Genomic DNA, 18,618 nt, shown 5'->3' with positions numbered 1-18,618 from the left:
CACACAACTTCAGAACTGACCAGCCACCACCTGTCCACTGAGGGACCTCTGCCATAAAACACCCTCCTTCCCTCCAGAGACTTCACAGATGCTCTGACACCCGCTGACGAGAAAGCCACTCGGGGTGCTAACTATGCTTCCAACACCCACCCCACAAGGGTGAGCCAAGATCCTCTAAACCAGGAACAAGAGGTACGTGGCTGCTGGCGGGCTGGTGGAGAAAGACAGGGTGGCCAGAGAAGGCGGCCCGGAGAGGAGGGCCAGGGAGAAGCACCTCAGTCATCAGCAGAGCTGACGTAGGAGGCTGCCAAACGCCCAGAAGACGAGAGCACCCCTCCCCTCCCCCGGAGCGCCCTGCTTCGGCGCAGGAGGAGGGCGACTGCAGCCAGCCCCGCAGTTCAGCTCTGCTGTCAGCTACAGGGGACTTCTGGAAAGAGCTGGATGGTCATGGTCACTGGTAACTTCCACGGAAAGAGCTTTTCAGTGATGAGCTAACAGACTTGTGGACCGAGGCCACCCCCATGCAGATGGCAGACAATGTCACGGGTAGCCGGCGCCAGCCCACCTCCATATCCAGCTTGTTGACCCAGATGGGCAGGTTGGAGTAGGAGTGCAGGTTTAGGTCGTCCACGGCCTTCTGCACTCTGTTCAGGATCTCGGAGAAAGTCTTGTGATCGTACATGCATGTCTCCAGGGAGCGGACTTCCAGGTCTATCTTCTCCTCGATAATCAGTAGGTCGTCCACCTAAAGGAAGGTACAAGGGAGCTAAGCCTACGTGCTGGCCTGACACCACACCCCCGTCTCCAAGGAGGGGAGGGAAAGGTATGGACATCGGCAGCCTCTCCCCTTCCCACTCCCGCTCCCGGGAAGGCGCCCTCTGACTGCCCGCGCGGGAGCAGGACATCAATGCGTGCTGCTCAGCACCTTCCCTCCCTGGGAGCCAGCTGCTCACCAGACCAGTGGACTCTGTCCTGCCTGCAGAGGCAGGAGCAGGGCCAGGAGGCGAGTGTGGCATGGCCGGGCGGGGATCTGGGGAGGAGGGCCAGGTCTGGGACAGGGCGCGAGCCGCCAACCCGCGGTTCACACAACTTTATCAGTAATGGAGCTCTCGGACCCTTCACCTCTGCCCTGGCCCCCTACCTGAACAGGGACTGTCACTGAAAGGCCTCCCTAAAGCCCCCACACCATCCAACAGCCTGGTGAGAGGAGAGCCTCCTTCTCCTGCTTGGCAGACGTGGCCCTGAGCTGTCAGGACCATGGACGACCTCTGTGGAGAGCTAACTGCTAACCGATTGGCCACCCTCCGCAACGGGGAGGACGGAAGCGGCACGCACCTTTTCCTGGAAGTTGAAGACCGTCTCCGCCAAGCGCTGCACGTAGGGGTCGAGCTTGTAGGACTCCCACACCAGGGCGATGCCCTCGGCGATCAGTGCCTGCACCTCCTTCTTCAGGCCCGCCACCAGCAGGGAGATGGTGCTCCGCTCCTCCACCTTCTCGCACGTGCGCTCGTAGGTCCGCACGCTCTCGATCAGCGAGATGGCGAACGGGTAGAGCTGATTTGCTTGGTGAGCCTTGTTCACGATCGCCAGCGGGACGCGGAAGCCCAGCCACTTGAGGTTTCGCACTTCTTTGGAGAGGGTGATGATCTCGGGGAGGAAATTGACCTTCAGTTTGAGGACGTTGCCGGCACGGCCCCGGACCCGCGTGCTCTCGATGGTGAAGATGCGGCCCGACACGCCCAGGTTGCGCTGCTGCACCTTGCGGGCCCAGTCATCGAAGATCTCCTGCGTGTTGAGCTTCATGCGGAAGCTGTCCCCGTCCTGCTTCAGCTTCTGGCCCTCCACGTGGTTCTCCCAGCCCTTGCCCAGCACGTCCTCCACGCGCTTCATGTAGGCCGTCAGCTGCCGGTCGATCTGCTTGGCCCAGATGATGGAGCCGGACACGGGCGGCAGGTCGCGCACGTGGCTCATCTTACACGCCTGGCTCTGCGGGTACTGGACCTTGAACTTGTCGTGAAGAGACTCGATGTCGTCCTTCACACGCTGGATCAGCTGCGTCTGGTACTCGCGGATGGCCCCGCGAATGTGAGGCCGGACGAACAGCGCGTTGAACCTGGAGAAGATCCGGAACATCTCGTTGGCGTTCTTGGCCGTGCCGAGCTGGTCTCGCAGGCGGGCGGTGATCCGGGTCTCCACCCTGTCGATCCTCTCGTCGTATCTCTTCATCGCGGCCTCCCAGGCCTCCGTGCCCTCCTTGGAGACGTCCAGCCCGTCCACTTCCTTGACGTTCTCGTAAGCCAGGTTGACCTCCTCTATGGCGTTTGCGTCGGCAGCGTCGAAGAGCACCTCGGCCACTTTCATGTCCTGGGGCTCAGGCACCTCCCCCTGGTTCTGCTGCGCAACCGCTGTGACCTGCAAGGACAGGGTTTGGGAGAAGACAGGTCTGCCAGGGGAAGACTTTTACCTCATTGAGTAGCACGCACCACAAAGATGACCAGTCCGCCACGTAAGCCTAACGTTTACTCAGACTTTTTACAGCCACAACTCAAAGCCGTGTAAGACACGATACTGCACGTTTTAACTCTGCTGTAAAGACCTTCAGACAACGTAGTTTTGTGGCCAAAGCTAAAAAAAAAAAACGTGTTGAGACCTGGGTTTGGGGTTCTTCCCTCAAACTGCACTGGGAAGCTCAGGACTTCACAGGAGTGCTACATACAAAGTCGGTATCCAATATACTTCTCATTTTTACTTCTAGAACTTCAGATTACAGCCCAGGGTCCACACTGCAGCAGACGGACAGGTCGAGCATGACAGTGAGTGAGAGGGTCCCGCTCAGCCCCCCACGCGCTCCTGGACAGACAGCAGAGCACACAGGCCCCGCGCCTCGGGACGCGGCGGACCGCCGGGCGCAGCTCACGCCACTCGCGCGGAATTCCACCGCGGGGCGGGGGCTTGATCTGGGGTCCGCAGACGCCGCACATGGAGCTCAGACAGCCTGTGTATTTGGGGAAAATCATTTTCAGTAAGCCTAATTAAATCTAGCATTTTCTTCAGTCATGAATGTAGGCAGCCGTTATAGCTGTCCTTCCACGTCACACGGCAGCTGCTGTAATCCTGAGAGCTCGTTTATGCTCACTACCTCAAACTCAGGCTATCAGGCCTGGCACTAGGTCTTGCTCTTTTACGTGTTCATGGAGAAGCACACAGATTACTGTCCACAGATCACAACTTCAAAACTGTGGACAACTGTTTCTTTGTAAACCTGTGCATTTTATTTTATATATTTCAAAACATTCTGAGAACTCCTGGCAATGACATTAGAGGAGCAAAAACCGCATAAAATGATTAAACAGCTATTTCAGGACAACAGACAACCGCCAGAGGCAGCCAACACCTTGAGGTGTGCCGACAGCAGGTGAGAGCAGTGAGCCGACGGCCGTCCGGCCTGGAGGCAACGCCTGCCCCAGCTCGGGCAGGAAGACTTGCAGCTTTGCAGGTGGGCGCAGAAGAGCAGCTTACAGCCAGTGGACGTCCCTGGCGCCTGAGGGGATGAGAATCTGCCTGCACTGGTCCAGGAAGATCCCACACACTGTGGAGCCACTACGCCTGTGCACCACAACTCCAGAGCCGGCGCTCTAGATGCCGGGAGCGGCTCCTGCTGGAGCCCGGGCACCCCAGAACCTGTGCTCCCCAAGGGGAGCCGCCGCGACGAGGAGCCCACACCGGCTACAGAGTCGCCCCCACTCACCGCAACTAGACAAAAGCCCATGCAGCAAGCAAGACCTAGCACATAAAACTTATAAAACAAACAAAGGGGGGGTTCTGGAAAAGACAGTCAGACAAGGGCCAACGGAGTAAATGACATATATGCCCAGGAGATCCTGGGGAGCCCTGCAAGAAAGAAAAGTCTGGACAGATTTACAACTTGCTGTCAACCAGAAGATCTATAACCAGTGACACTATCCTTCAAATGTGAGAGTGCTGCCAGCAAACCTATGGGACAAGAAATGGCAAAACATTTCTTCAGGCTACAGAGAGAAGATGGCAGAGGTAACTTGGTCACAGAAAGAAATGAACAGAACTGGAAAATATAAATCAGGGACAAATGTAGAAGGTGATGTCATTATTTTTCTTTTCACTTGCTGATTTTTTCTAAGATATATGTGACTGCTTAACTTGTAACACTGTAGTGCTGGGTTTATAACATATGTAATAGTAATACCACATAGTAATATACGTGATATATATGCATTGTAAGAATAGCATTATTTCTCTTGCAAACATGACAAGCAGGAGGAAGGAGATCTGTATTGATTACGAGGTTCAGTCAGTATTGAGTATATCATGATAAATTAGAGACCGATAGTAATCCCTAGAGAAAAAACTAAAAAAGAAAATTCAAAGAAATATAGCTGTTAAGACTAGCAAATAGCAGCTCTGAATCCAAACTTATCAATAACTATGTTAAATGTGAACAGACTAATCCTCCAACAAGACCATCCTGAGAATGCACGCCTGCACACGAGTTTATTACACACTTTACGAACAAAAAGGCAGCAATACACGTGGCTTACAATCAGAAAGTAGACAGTGGTGTTTTAAAACAGGGCTGTCTGAGAAGGACATGGCACGAAGGGCTGAGACACCCTAAGCTGGGACAAATCAGTCCCCGTCTCAAGTCTCTCACGGACACGGTAAGGGGTTAACACGTAAAACCAACCCACGCGCACGTGCAGACGTGGATCGGGACTGCTAGGTCAGGAGACGCCGAGCACTGTTACCAACCCGCTGCACCCTGGGCGGCCGGCGCTCCTCATGGGAGAACGAGGCCAGACGGCAGGGATTCTAGACCGATCGCCCACCCCAGCTAACACCACAGAATTCTCAGACTACAGGAAGGCTGAAAGAATCCTAAACACACACACGAAAGACCCCACCGAGAGCCTATGATTAACACCAACCAATTAACATTGGCTATACCTTGGCTTTATCACACATCTATCTGTTTACCAATTTGTCTGCCTATACATGTATCAATCCACCTGCTATTTCTGGACTGGATTGTTTAAAGGGAGAAAAGCGGTGCTCAAGAAAAGTGGTGAATTGAGAAGAGAAAAAAAAAAGCATGAAGAAAGAAAAGGAGTCATTTAATTGTTTCAATAAATCTGAGCCAAACGCAATTATTATCCACATTTTACAGATAAGGAGTCTGAGGAAAAGAGTAAAACAATGAGCCCAGTCATATGGCTAGGTCAACAGCTGAATTAGGATGTAAACCCATGAGGTTTGGCTCTAGGGTCCATGCAGTTTGGGGATGGGAATGAATGGATAGAGAATGTTAAAGCTTGGAACGAAAACGCTATGATTCAGAACCTATAGATCTTCAAGCTGACAGTGACAGATGAAAATGGAGCTAGAGAAGTACTTCAGTGTAAAAGAGAAACAAGTAGGTGACTGTTAAAAAAAAAAAAAGAGAGAGAGAGAGAGTGAGTGTCACTCAAGCAATGCGGGCACGAAGTTTTAGACCGTGAGCCACACCTGCGGCCGCAGGACCCTGACGATGACGGCTCGCAGCTGCTCGTGCTGACGCCTGAACTTCCGCATCTGGTCCAGGCGGGCCTGCAGCTTCCTGTGAGCGGGGTTGATCCTCCACACCATCTTTAGGTTTTCTTCCCTCTTCCTTTTCACAATGTCTCTCAGCAACACCTGGAGCTTCTCGTACTCATCATCCCACGTCTGAAAAACTTCAAAGCACGCGACCATAACCTGGGATGTGATTTAAGAGGGGAAGCTTATTACTAGAGCACACCTTCATCGAAACGCCCTAAAGCTGGCTTCCTGGTATATTACAACTTACTTTTTCAAATTCTTCGTAGGCAACATGCATCAGTTTCCTAGTGCCTAACACTTTGAGTAACTGAGAACTCAAGTCTCTTGAAATTGCCTCCACCAAGCGCAGCGCCCTCTGAATGGGATATTTCGTGTTTCGGATCTTTCTCAAATGGGTGAAAATTGCAACAAGTGCCTGCCTTATTTTGTCCAGCTCAGTGGCAGACAACAAGTCATTCAGAGGAAAATCTTTCATCAGAGGATTGTAGTCATTCACAGTTTCCAAAGCCTGTTTCAGACCTAGATTAACAGAGACACAGTTACATAGTTTTCACACGAAGTTTCAACAGTTTCATAACTTTCACATGAAGCGAGACAACTATAGGATACAATGTTATGTGTCAGTTACACCTCAGTTTTTTTTAAAAAAGTAAAAGAGTATTCCTTCTAGCTTTAAATATTGGGTTGGCCAAAAAGTTTGTTCCGTAACATCTTATGGAAAAACCCAAATGAACTTTTTGGCGAACCCAATTCGAGTTAGGTAAACTAGAATACATCCTCACAATGGAACATTTTGATGCTGCAAAATATTTAGTAAACACAGAAACTGTGCTGTTTGAAAAAAACAATGCTATTAACAGGTGATCCCAGCGTGGTCTCCATTTTGCTTTTAAAGCGTGTCAGTTCATGCATACTCAAAGGCTGTGAGTGGTAGTCCCAGAGATGCCATCTTTGTTTACTGTCTACACTATCTAAGCAGTCTAGTATTACTACATTAGTTTTGTAAAGCTTGAATTTTATCAGCATTAAGAACACTGAAATTTAAATTTTATACACATGGCTCAAGTCAGGGGGAGTGTACTGTAGACATGGATCACAGGAAAACCTGGGTCCCGGTCTTTATTTTTTTTAAACTTCCTTTGGCATAAGATTTTTTAAAAAGAAATATATTAGGAAAGAAATAAAGGTTTTAGAGGCATTAAAAAAAATTCAAAGTATACATTTCAGTACTAGTGAATGTCCATATCTTAGTGAGTATATGAAATGTGGTCAAAGGAACTGAAAAGGTTTCCTCTAACATTTAAAATGTGGGCACCACAACCTTTTTGGAGGGGAAGGAAAAGAACATGACGACGACTGCTGTCCCGATGACTGGTTCTGACGTGTCTCTGGTGAAGAGCGAGGTCTGGCCACGTCCGGCACTCCACATCTGAGCACCCGGTACACGCTCATTCAACGTCACCCTCCCTGCTGCCCATTCAGAAACTACCTTTATCGTGACAACTGTTCGGAACAGGGACGAGGCAGAGAATGGGAGGAGGGGCAGGTGAATAGCAGAAGAGAAAGTACTGGCCAGCTCTCCTTCCCTTCCGCAGCCCTGTGGGCAAAGAACTTCTGCTTAACGTAAGCCCTGTTCCTGCCTGGACTGTCAAAAGCATGGGTAACTTTACACTGAAAGAAGCGCAGCCTGTTGGGGCACCAAGTAACTGGGACACCGAGGGGAGCCCCCGGGGCTGCCTACACTCAGGCCTAGACTGGCTCACCTTCTCGAAAGCCCTAAAGGGAAAGGGAGGTAGGTGGGAAGATCATTTCCATCGCCTAGAGCTGGGGAAAGATGAGATAAGATGCAAAGGAGTAAGCAGTCAGGAGAGACAGTGCATCTATCACTTTTCACCACAAAACCCAGGTTGAGGTGATGCTCACTGCATCAGCCTCTTAGCTCCAACCTCGAGTCTTTACCTGTGTCAGTGTCAAAGCTGACGGTGGCATGGAATCGCTTGCCGTGTTTCAAGATGTCCAGAGTCAGGAGAACTTCCGGGCTCTCTCGTTTCTCCTGGATGCGGTATAGCGCACGTTCCAAGTTCAGCCAAAAACTGATCTCCTGCAAGGCAGTTCCTGAGGCTGGATCTCGATCAAGTTTGGTCACCTTAAATACAAAATAACATTCAAGAGTACTCAGCATTTAAACAAAGGTAGAAAAAGGGTCATTAATTAAATATGTGCATTAAAATGTAGGGTCAATACTTCAAGTAGATTTCCGTCCTTGTATAATAGGTGGTTTAGTTTGGAAGCAAACGACTGAGACCGCTGAGATTAAGGCTGTCTCAAGGATGGTATATAACCACATCACATGGTACCCCGACCGCTCCATGCGGCCGACATTACTCCTCCACCAAGCACTCCCAGGACCAACGGGAGGGAGAGCCAACAGGATCACAGAACCCACCTCCTTGACAAGAATGCGTACCGGTTTTCTCACAGATATTAAAGAGGAAAGCACTTTACATGACATTTCCAATACGGTGCACTTACCTTTTGGATTTCTCGGATCCAGCGGTTAACTCCAGACTGTAACTGATTGAGGAAGGTCGGGTCTTCAACCTTATCTCCAAAGTCTGTAACTTTCGGCTTCTCTCCACGCTCGTAACACTGTTTGGCAACGTTTGTGATGATCGGATGAATGGGCAGGCTGATCTCTGGAATTTCAATGTTCTGTTGCAGGTGCAGGAGCCCCATCTCAAGCTCTGCAATCTTTTTCTCCACTGAAGGAGCCATTTTATCACCGTCCCTGAAAAGACAGAAAACATCTCACATTGTGGTGCGCTATCGTCTCCAAAGAGATTCTATTATTTCAGGTCTGTCAAATATCAATGCTGCACATTAATGCAACCGATTCATATCATCTGAGTTTACTAGCTTTATCCTCCCAATTTCTGCATGCTGCATCATTCTCTCCATTGTGTGTTATAAACATTAAGTAAAATACGACATTCAAACTAATGAAGGAAAACTGGTTTTTACCTGTCTGCCTTGCCAGACTCTCTGATATAGGACTTAAAAAAAGGAGCCACTGCATTGCTGATGAAAGAGTGCAAGGTTTCATATGGCGAGTCTTCACTGAGCGTGAGGACTCGGAGCTGGGAAGACACTGGCTTGTCTGCATCAATCACTGGAGTTCGTTTAATGAATGCCAAGCTGAAAGAAAGGAAAAGAAAACATTAGAACACATAGTCTCATTCCTCATCAGTCTCAGTGACTACAGACTTCTCTGTGGTGCACGCAAATTAAAAATTCATTTGAATGTTTTAATTTCAAAATCATATTAAGAATAAATTGTTGCTTTTCTAATAGTGAAATACACTGCTTCTCTTTTTTTATTCACTTATGTGAGAACTATGGAATCAAGGTTAAGGTTATAACACGTGATCATGAAACCAGGCCAAGTTAATTTGTCTTGTATGGAGGTTGAATTCATAATCTTGCCCTCATGAAAACAAACCTCCCTAAGAACTGCAAGTTACAAGCTCTGAAGAACTTAAATCTGATCTCATTATAATCCGTCCCATTCATTTATGACATTAAATCACATGTCAGGTTGACCACAACAAAAGTCACCTGCAGGTTAAAGTGATGAGGGAACATTCCAGGCCCTTACACCTGGCCTAAACCAACTCTTCTAGTTTCATCTCCTGCTAGGCACCCCATACCTGACTTGAGACATCCTTTAAACTACATGACCCATTCTCTAAACAGCATGTGTTTTCCTGTAGTTGCTTAAGAAGCCTATATTCAACTGCTGAAATTCCAAGTTAACCTTCAAAACCAAACTCCAGCATCACTTCTTCTATGGGACCTTCCCTAAGCAGCAGCAGTCTCCTTGGTCTTCTGGTTCCATGGTATTCTGCACCTCTAAGACTTTGCCAAGTCATACAGCTGGTGGTGTATCTGCCACTCTTCCTCCCCAGAGACCGTGAACTTCTGGGGAACAGGAGTTAGGTTTTATTCCTTTGCACACCCACTGCTGTTATCTTGCACATAACACAGGTGCTCAAAAGTGGCTGAACCAACAGCTTCAAGGGAAGCAATATCTGAATTTTCCAGTTCTCATATTATGTATATGGACTCTAGACACAATACTTCCTATTATTCTAAAAAGTCCATGAAGCTCCTGCTGCGACACGCTGAGAAGGAACACAGTCACAACAGTATTCCTGCCGAAAATGTACAACTTGAATGTAAGCACGGAGAAGCAACAGACAGATCCAGGGCAAGGGCGCTCCATCACTACTGTCTGCACTCAGCAAAGACACCAGCGTCATCAAAGACATGGAACTGGATTCTGGATCATGGGAGAAACACTGCAAGGGGAAGTACTGAGAAAATATGAATATGCGCTGTACCTAGAGTAAATTGTTCTAAAATTTCGGCAGTTTGAAAACTGTACTGAGGCAGTGAGCAATGATGTGGCTGTTCTTAGGAAACGGCTGCAGAATGTTTAGGGACAGAGGGGCAGCCTGTGGATAACTAACTCAGATGGCTCGGGGGAGAAATGATGATGCAGGCGTGGGAAAGGTTAACTGATGTCTGCGAGGTGCCATACGCTGTCCAGGCAACTCTGGTAAGCTTGAAATTATTCAAACTAAAAAGTTTTAAAAAGCCAGTGCAAAATAAACATTTATGTATTTGAATTTCAGTAAGTCTACTAGCATAAAAATTGGCACAATCTTTTTAAAAGGTGGGAAATCGGGCAAACTGTGTTAAAGACTCTAAAGCTGTATCTGAACCAGCAGTGCTATCTTTAGGGATTTATCCTGACAAGAATCAGACCTGTACCTATGAATGTGTGCTACTTACTTATAATAATGAAAACTCAGATATAATCTCAGAGCATTATTAAACATGTTAAGTATTAATACACTGTGGCTCAAGGGCTAATGCCCTGACATGGCAATTAAAATACTTTAACTTTATAGTGACTTGGAAATCCTCTTAATTTGAGTAGATAAAATCAAAGACAAGAAACTGAATTAAAGAGTAGAAATCTTTCAAGTGTTTTCTTGGTAACTCTGACTTGATTAGGATTTACATTTAATTCTCACAAGTTTTATAGTCCAAAATAATGGTATATTCATACTACTCACCTATTGGACTTAACTCCGTAGTGAATGTCTATGTTGATGTTATAGGAAATAAATTCTTTTTCTTCTTCTCCTTCATCACCGACATCCTCTGCAAATCATAATAGACATTATATCAAATTCAAGTCAATATTTCAATTTTTAACTGAATTTATAAACTCCTCAGAGCCTGATGAGCCTCACCCCATCCCCAACCTGGCACTTATACCCCGTGTGACGTGGCTTGACCTAATTTTCCCTTCCACCCGTTTTTTTCTGACTGCCGACAGATCCAGGCGCTTATTTGCTGCGTGATCCCAGGCAAGGTTCTTAACTTCCCGGCCTCTCTGCTTCCTTGTTTGTAAATAGGGGCGCGCTGGCATGCCTGGGCAGTTGAAGGACTGCCTGCGCGGATGCCCGGAGCGGGCCTGGCCTCAGGCGGTGCTGGCCGTGTCCACGCACCAAGGCCAGGTTCCCCCCACCCCATCCCAGCGGTCCTGACACGCAGGCCACCCCCGACCCCCACCCCGGGTATTCTGCTCAGCTGTCTACTCGGCACCCTCTGTGTGACAGGCATTACGTCAAATGTATCATACATTTAACCCTCACAACCCTGCGGGGGTGGTATGACTACTGTTATCCTTATTTTCCAAGCAAAGTATGTAAGTAAACTGCCTACAGACATGTGACTAGAAAGGAACTAAGGGACAATGCAGAAGTCTGATTCCAAACCTGGGGTCCTCACGGGTCGACAGCTTGCCCTCCCCCCTCCATCAAGAAAACTGCTACCAAGAAACGCCCCCAGGTCCACAAGGGGGCGTTCACCTGGCCTTCCCCTCTGCTCTGAGAGCACTTTCAGAGCCTGCTCTGCGGTCAACCTATGAATGCAGCAGGAATTTTAAAAAGCTTACTGGAATGTAAAACTATGATAACTCAAGATCAATGCGAATAAAATTTCTGGAGAGTTAAAACTCAAAATTGAAAAAAAATATAAAAAATTATAAAAAGGAGAAGTAATCCAAACCTCTAGACGTAGCACTAGTCAATTAGAAGCATACACCCGCTAGTTGAATTATCTCTGCAACAACATACTACATGCAATAACTACATTAGGAAAAATAAATACGGAAGAATTAATCTAACTTGGTACATGTGACTTTACTTCTAAGTCATGGTATGATAGCAAAGGCAGCAGACTTAACTAAATGATCTTGGGAAAGTCATTTTTCTTCCCCTCAGCTTCAAATCTGTAAAATGTAAAAGCAGCATCAGAAAGGGGCTGGGTACTAAACTAGTGATCTGTAAGGTTTCTACAAATGCTAAAAACTATGAGCAAAAGCAGCTTGCGTCTTTAGCTTTAAGATGACACAAATACAAAATTCACACTAAAAGCACAGAAAATATTGGCATATTAACCAAGAAGACAATTAACTCTTCCAAAATGTTGTTTTTGGTATATCTCCAGGAAGGAGAAGTGAGCGGCAGAACACTCTAGTGTGCCAGGGACTTCCTAGCTGTTTTTTAAACATTACCAACTACCTCAAAAAAAAAAAAACCCAAACCAACCAAGTTTTCTAACAACTGAAATGTGGACATACCAACAGATAAGATAAATCATACTGCCTGAAACCAACCAAATATGTAACTTCAGTCTGTAAAACACGAGCACAAAGAATATAAGGAAACACTCCCAAACTAAAGCAGCTGTCAGGGTGGTGGGATTATGAAATAATTTTTCCCTCAATTTTTGGAACTTTCAGTAATGTTCTTTTATGGGTTACATAAAATACATATTAAAATAACACTCGAACAATAAACAGAAGATAACTACCAAAGGAAATTACTGACATAATTAAAAAATACAGTAATAACTTTGAATAATTTCTTCCTCCCGGACAAAGCATCATCCTCTATATAAATGAAATCAAACATGCCGACTGGGAACAGCATCTAACCACGTTGCCCGCATGTCCTAATGCAAACGGGGTTAAAGGAGGCGGGCAGGAGGCCAGGCGATGAGTCACGGCCGGCTCCGACTCTGTCTCCTCTCCTTCCCGGGACGGCTGTGCAGGGCCCGCCCAGCCCACCCTGGAATCACACTGCATTGCAGCAGGAGGCACGCCCCATGACATCACCCTCAGACAAGGGTGTGCAATAGGTGCCCTCCACGGCTCCGTAAAACTGCCTCTGATGACAGTGGCTGCTGGAAGTCGTCATTAATCAGCTGAAGACCACATTTTGAATTAGGCTTTTTAATCCTGTTCCCCATAGACACAAGGACCACACGAAGCCTGAGTGGGTCTGAGTCCCATTACGGAGAACTCAGGACCTTGTTTTGTAAATGGCCAAGCAATTTAAACTTTCCTGCCTCTTCATAAATTATTACATATTCCAAAGAACAGTAATTTTACTTCTGCAGAAACATTAAAAAAAATTGTTTGGAGGAGAGAAAGACACTTATTAGTTGATTCCTAACAGAGACTATCAATCCTGCAGTATTAAAGACACACACACACACACAATCTGCGTGTTTTATCAGCTAATATACCACTTTCTGTGAAGCCTGAGCCAGCTTCCTAACGATGCTACGGTTCCTGGTGAGCACACGACAGACTGATCCTGCGCTGCCTGTGAACACACGCCCGGACCGCAGTCCCAGCCCCGCGTTGTGCCCGCCTCTCGGATTCCTCCGAGGCCGGCCACCCTGACACACATTGCAGCGGCCTGTGGACACCTCTCTGGTTAACTTCTGAGAGTCTATCGAAACTTCCAGAGATGTTCGAAATGTCTTTAAGCACCACTCTGCGCATACTTCTATTGAAAGATGACTGTATCTCAAACCGCAAATGATTTATATCACTACACTGTGAATCAGGTGAGCAACAGGCCTCGCTGAGTGAAATACAAACAGATACACGTTCACTTCCTCTAGGACTCATCCCACCTCTCCCAGGTGGAGCGGGTGCGTGTCTGCAGTCTGGCCTGCCTGTGGTCACTCCCGCCTCCACTGTCCCCTCCCAACTTTCTCCAGCCACAGGGCGAGCGTCTTCGCACCCAAGCAAACAAGGCCTCTCATTTTCTTTGGCCAAATTACTTGTTACATGTTTCTGGTTCTATTTACTTTTCCTCTTCTTTTCCTTTTAAAATCCCAACATACTGCTAATAGCACATTATTTTGGTCAATGGCGACCACACACACCCTCCGCTTTTTCTCCAGTGGTCACTCCAGCTCTTCTCTTTCAAGTCCCTGGGACTTTCTCCAGTCATCCCCACGTCCATCCTCTGCCCTCCTTCAGAGGCTGTGACACTCTCGGGGAGAGTCCTGAGCCTCTTCACTCATAGCATCACTGGGAATATGAAAGGAGGGTTAAACCCCACGTTCCCCTTGTACATTAGCTAAGTCTGGGGCTCATTTTGGCACTTCCAGAAAAACGAATAAGTCAGTAACGCCTAAGAGACTGAATGCTTTTTAAGGCTCATACTAAGTCAAAAGAACCGCTATGAAGTAAATAAAGACGAACACCCCTTTTTAACGGATACCAAGGAACTGAACAGATAAATTAGTTTTTAGGTTTCAGAACCCTCCTTAAAAGCATCCTTCTCCTAACTAGGTCTTAAAAGCCTGCAGTTTCGGTTTCCTCACTCATGATGGAGTGGGCTGGGCTACCTCTCTCCAGCTGCTTCCAGCCAGATACTTTGCAATGCCAAGCGACGAAATTTCCATTTGTTTTTAGCTCTCAAAAAGTAGTGATGGCTGTTTTTCCTTTCCTGTCCACGAATTCCACTCGCTATGAAGCACTGCATGTCCAAACTCACGCGCTGCAGGCCTCTGTGACCTCCCGAGGGTGGGGGGCCCGCCTACAGCGCAGGACAGTAGGGTCCAGGTTGAGGGACTCCCAGCCAGTGCGCCCAGCCAGTGCGGAGTCACAGGAAACGGTTCCTGTTCATTTCTTAATCATCTTAGTAACCATTCTGGGGTCTAAGCAAAGGCCAGAGAGGAATACATTTCACTCATCAATCTATTTCTTCATCTTTTAGGGAAATTAAGTCTTCGGAAAAATAATGTTTCAAACTCCACAAAAATATTCCCCACACACCTTTCTACACCACTACATCTCCAGGACGGCTAGTCCTGTAAACCCACGAGCGCTCTTTCACACTCTGGTGGCTGGCCAGCCCTGCACTCGCCAAGTGGAGGTAAAACCCCCTCAACCACGTCTGTCAGAAAAAACTAACATTCCAAGTTCAGGCTGAGTATGGACTAAAGGCAGCCACTATTTTCAGTCTCATCCGAGGATAAGACACCTGAGTGGAACACAGTAAAACTAGAACCCCACAGCACCTGCACCCCAGATCATCCTCACCTTCCCCCTGCTTCACCACCCAACCTCTCCTGGAGATGGAACTCAAACAAAAACGCACGTCAGGTAAAAAATGCTACAGAAATGTCACTGCCATCGGAAAATGCCCATCACGTAATGATCACCTACCTGATCATACTTTCAAAAGTACACTATGAGGAAAACACTTTCCCACAGGCCAGGAATTACAGGAGGGAGCTTTCTCTTTTTACATCAAGGAGCCACAATTTAACCTTCTCTTTCCTACCAACTCTCTGCTATCAAAATAGTTAGGAACTTCCCTAGTGGTCCAGTGGTTAGGACTCAGCGCCCCAACTGCAGGGGGCATGGGCTCAATCCTGATCGGGGAACTAAGATCCTGCAAGCTGCACAGGGCAGCCCCCCAAATAAACTGCTAAATTCACAACCTCTATTCTACACTGCAAGGAGTGCTGTACTTTACCAAAAAAGTTTAAAGCTAAATGCAGCAGTTAAAAAAAAAAGAAAGAAATAGACCGATCTTCAATATAAAAATGCTTCTATATTCAATTATGTGTTTGGAAAATTCTTTCCACAAAAAAAGGGGGATAAGTGAGGGGAAGATAAAGTAGAAGTAAATAAATTCATTGAATAAATGATATGACTTCATTGTTGGTGGTGGTCTTTATTTGGTTTAAACCACTCAGATTTGTTCTCAATATTATAACGGAAGCCTACTTTTTCACTGTAAATAACTACTGGATGTTCATATTTGTTTAAAGGAGCAAACAGCAACACTAACTCAAAAAAACCACCTGGAAGACAGATAGTTCTCCTACTAAGTGACCTGGGCCTACGCTTGTGTCTAAATTATGCCAGCACAGCCAGGATGATAATTAGACTTATGGGACCACATAAGTTTTCCTCAGATTTCTATAAGTGAAAAATAAGTTACAGACCAATTGAATTACTAGAGATACTTATGGGACTTTTATAAATACATGAATGAGGTAGGATTTCAATTTTAGACAGTCTCATTCCTTAGTCAATGTTCAAAAGTGCAAGTCATTATGGAGCCAAGATTCGGATGCCTGGATCCTGAAAGCAGAAAATGGACCACCAAGCAAACAGAGGCGATTTGTACCAGAAAGCATTCAACAGAAATAGGGTCACCCTCCAATAACTTTAGCAAAAGTTCGATCCTAAGATGCTGAGTCAAGTGAACCACTAAAGAGAACCCTAGAAGCAAAGAACAAAACTTATAGTTTATTGTCCGTAAAAAGAGAGTGAGACCTAACGTAGAAATCACTGATTTCAAAACACACACAGTGCAATGAAATATGATCAAGAATTAGCCAAGGTCAAGCCACTCAAAATACAGTAACAACGCAGATTAAAATGTATTTTAATAAAACAATGTATGTTCACTGAAAAACCACCACAAAGACAGACACCAAAAGGCTGACTGTGGTCATAGCTAGGTCGAAGGATTCCAGGTGATTTTAATTATCTGTTTACTTTAATTTTCTATTGCAACCATATACTTTAAAAGAAAAAAAAAAAAAAGGAAATGAGTTCAAAAAAAGTTTTTCAAACACTGGTGGTTTCCAAGTGGGAAGACAATCCCAAACATAAAAGAAAACCCTAGACAACATTAATAGTCATATAACATAAAATATGCCTGGATGGTTTACTAGCTTTGAACATTCTCTGTGGATCTAAGAAAAATTCTCCTTCCCCTGGTGACCCTCCTGCAGAGACCGACCAATGCTACAATGAAGCATCTACTGAGTAAGAAAAGTCTTTGAAAGAAACAAATTATCTGAAACAAATATAAGTCTGGGGGGAGGGGGCAGGGAACAGGACCACGAAGCAGACAGCACAGCTTTTTGAGATTACAAGAAGCTTGCCCCCCAACACTTCCAGGCAATGCCCCATCCTTGGTGCTAAGCTAGAATTTACCTGGTCCTCATCCTCTTGGTTCCTGGATGCACCCGGCCACACCCATACTGAACTGTCAAGACACGCGGGCCACTGGCTACAAATGGTGTCAAAAGCATCCAGGGTAAATCCTGGTTGAAAGCTAGCTCCCCTCTCAAGAGGAGTCCAGCCCGCTTTAGGGAGGTCACTACTGGAGGAGACCGCTGGAATATGCAAACCTTTGGCCCCCTCCCTCCACTGGGTGCCTAACCTGCTTCAGTATACCTGCTGCCAAAGCAAGCACGCTGCCTAACCCGAATCCCTCTGCTTTGAAGATGGTAAAACGTGCCCAACATCCATAAGATGTTAGGGGGAAAACCCGAAGGAACTTTCTGACCAACCCAATAGATTCAAAGACCGCTGGGTCACCGTTAGGATCATCTTAAAACAAAGTGAAGTCGCTCAGTCGTATCCGACTCTTTGTGACCCTATGGGCTGTAACCTGCCAGATTCCTCTGTCCATGGGTTTTCCCAGGCAAGAATACTGGAATGGGCTGTCATTCCCTTCTCCATGGGATCGTCCCCACCCAGGGATCGAACCCAGGTCTCCCGCATTGCGGGCAGACGCTTTACCGTCTGAGCCACCAGGGAGTATTCCACAAATACAAGGTAAGTCTGAATGAAAACAAGCAGACTGGAAACGGATGCTGGGTCCAGTCTCGGGAGGATTAGCTGGTGTGACCTTGGACCAGTCGTTTCAGTGGGCCTCAAGTTTTCTCGAGTATGAAGCGGGGGTGGGGTGGGGGTGATGTACCCCGCCTCGGCAGGGGACAGCGTGAGGTCCAAAAGGCCGAGCTGCGCGCGCTGTCCAACCCAGCACAGGGGAAGCCCCGCGGGGCAGAGCTGCCATGGTCCCTGCCCTGGCCTCGGTACGCGGCGGGAGGTGGGCCGCCAGGCCCTCCCCCTCCATCCGGGCAACCGAAGCGGCCACAATCCAGGCCGGCCGTCCGGGATCCCTCCCGAGGCCGGCGCGGCCTGGACACAAACCGAAACCGAAGAGCTCATGTGACAGCGGAGGCCGGGATGCAGCCTCCGCCCGCGCTCAGCCCGGGAGACGCCGGTCTCCACCCAACTCGGCCATCTTGAGAGGCCGAGCAGACAAAGCGAGCCCATTGTCCCCGCGGGTCTCCGTCCCCGGGGGGGAGCCCCCGGCGGCTGCGGGCTTGGCGGGGCGCCCCTCCGCAGCCCCGGGCCCCGCACCTTTGAGCGTGGAGCGCTCCACCAGGACCGTGTGCACCTGCGGGTCCGAGAGAAACTTGCGCATCTGCTCCAGGGCGCTCTTCTCCTCCAGCGCCGCCTCGAGCGCGGCCGGGGCCTCGCCGCCGTCCTCCAGCAGCAGCGGCACCAGCTTGCGCAGGTGCTTCTGCAGCACCGACACGTCGGCCACGTTCTGCACCGCCGACACCTCCAGGCCGGCCGAGCCGTCCTCGCCGCCGCCCCCGGACTCCGACATGGCGCCGCGCTCAGGACCCGCGCGCTGCGCTGAGGAGGCGGCCGCGACTCGGTGAGAGAGCTAGCGAGCGAGCCGGCGCGCGAGAGAAACGGGCGACGCGGGCCGATCGTCCGCTACCCGCGGCCGACTGAGGGAGAGC

General features: G+C 48.0%; 1 protein-coding gene across 1 annotated transcript in view; it reads right to left on the bottom strand.

Annotated features, from left to right (window-relative positions):
• DYNC1H1 (dynein cytoplasmic 1 heavy chain 1) overlaps positions 1-18,616 on the bottom strand; it is a 62,849-nt gene extending 44,233 nt beyond the window's left edge. The window contains exons 1-9 of the mRNA XM_065906540.1: positions 18,227-18,616; positions 10,752-10,839; positions 8,632-8,805; positions 8,143-8,398; positions 7,570-7,756; positions 5,858-6,129; positions 5,539-5,766; positions 1,336-2,412; positions 566-745 (exon numbers count right to left, since the gene is read on the bottom strand). Of these exons, the coding sequence (XP_065762612.1) occupies positions 566-745; positions 1,336-2,412; positions 5,539-5,766; positions 5,858-6,129; positions 7,570-7,756; positions 8,143-8,398; positions 8,632-8,805; positions 10,752-10,839; positions 18,227-18,479 (2,715 nt within the window). The 5' untranslated portion in view covers positions 18,480-18,616. The remainder of the gene's footprint in view (positions 1-565; positions 746-1,335; positions 2,413-5,538; positions 5,767-5,857; positions 6,130-7,569; positions 7,757-8,142; positions 8,399-8,631; positions 8,806-10,751; positions 10,840-18,226) is intronic.
• Between the last annotated feature and the right edge of the window lie 2 nt (positions 18,617-18,618).

This window comes from Muntiacus reevesi, chromosome 15, assembly GCF_963930625.1.
Source record: "Muntiacus reevesi chromosome 15, mMunRee1.1, whole genome shotgun sequence".
NCBI lineage: Eukaryota > Metazoa > Chordata > Mammalia > Artiodactyla > Cervidae > Muntiacus > Muntiacus reevesi.
Note: the sequence above shows the minus strand (reverse complement) of the source record. Positions and strands in the feature narration are given on the sequence as shown.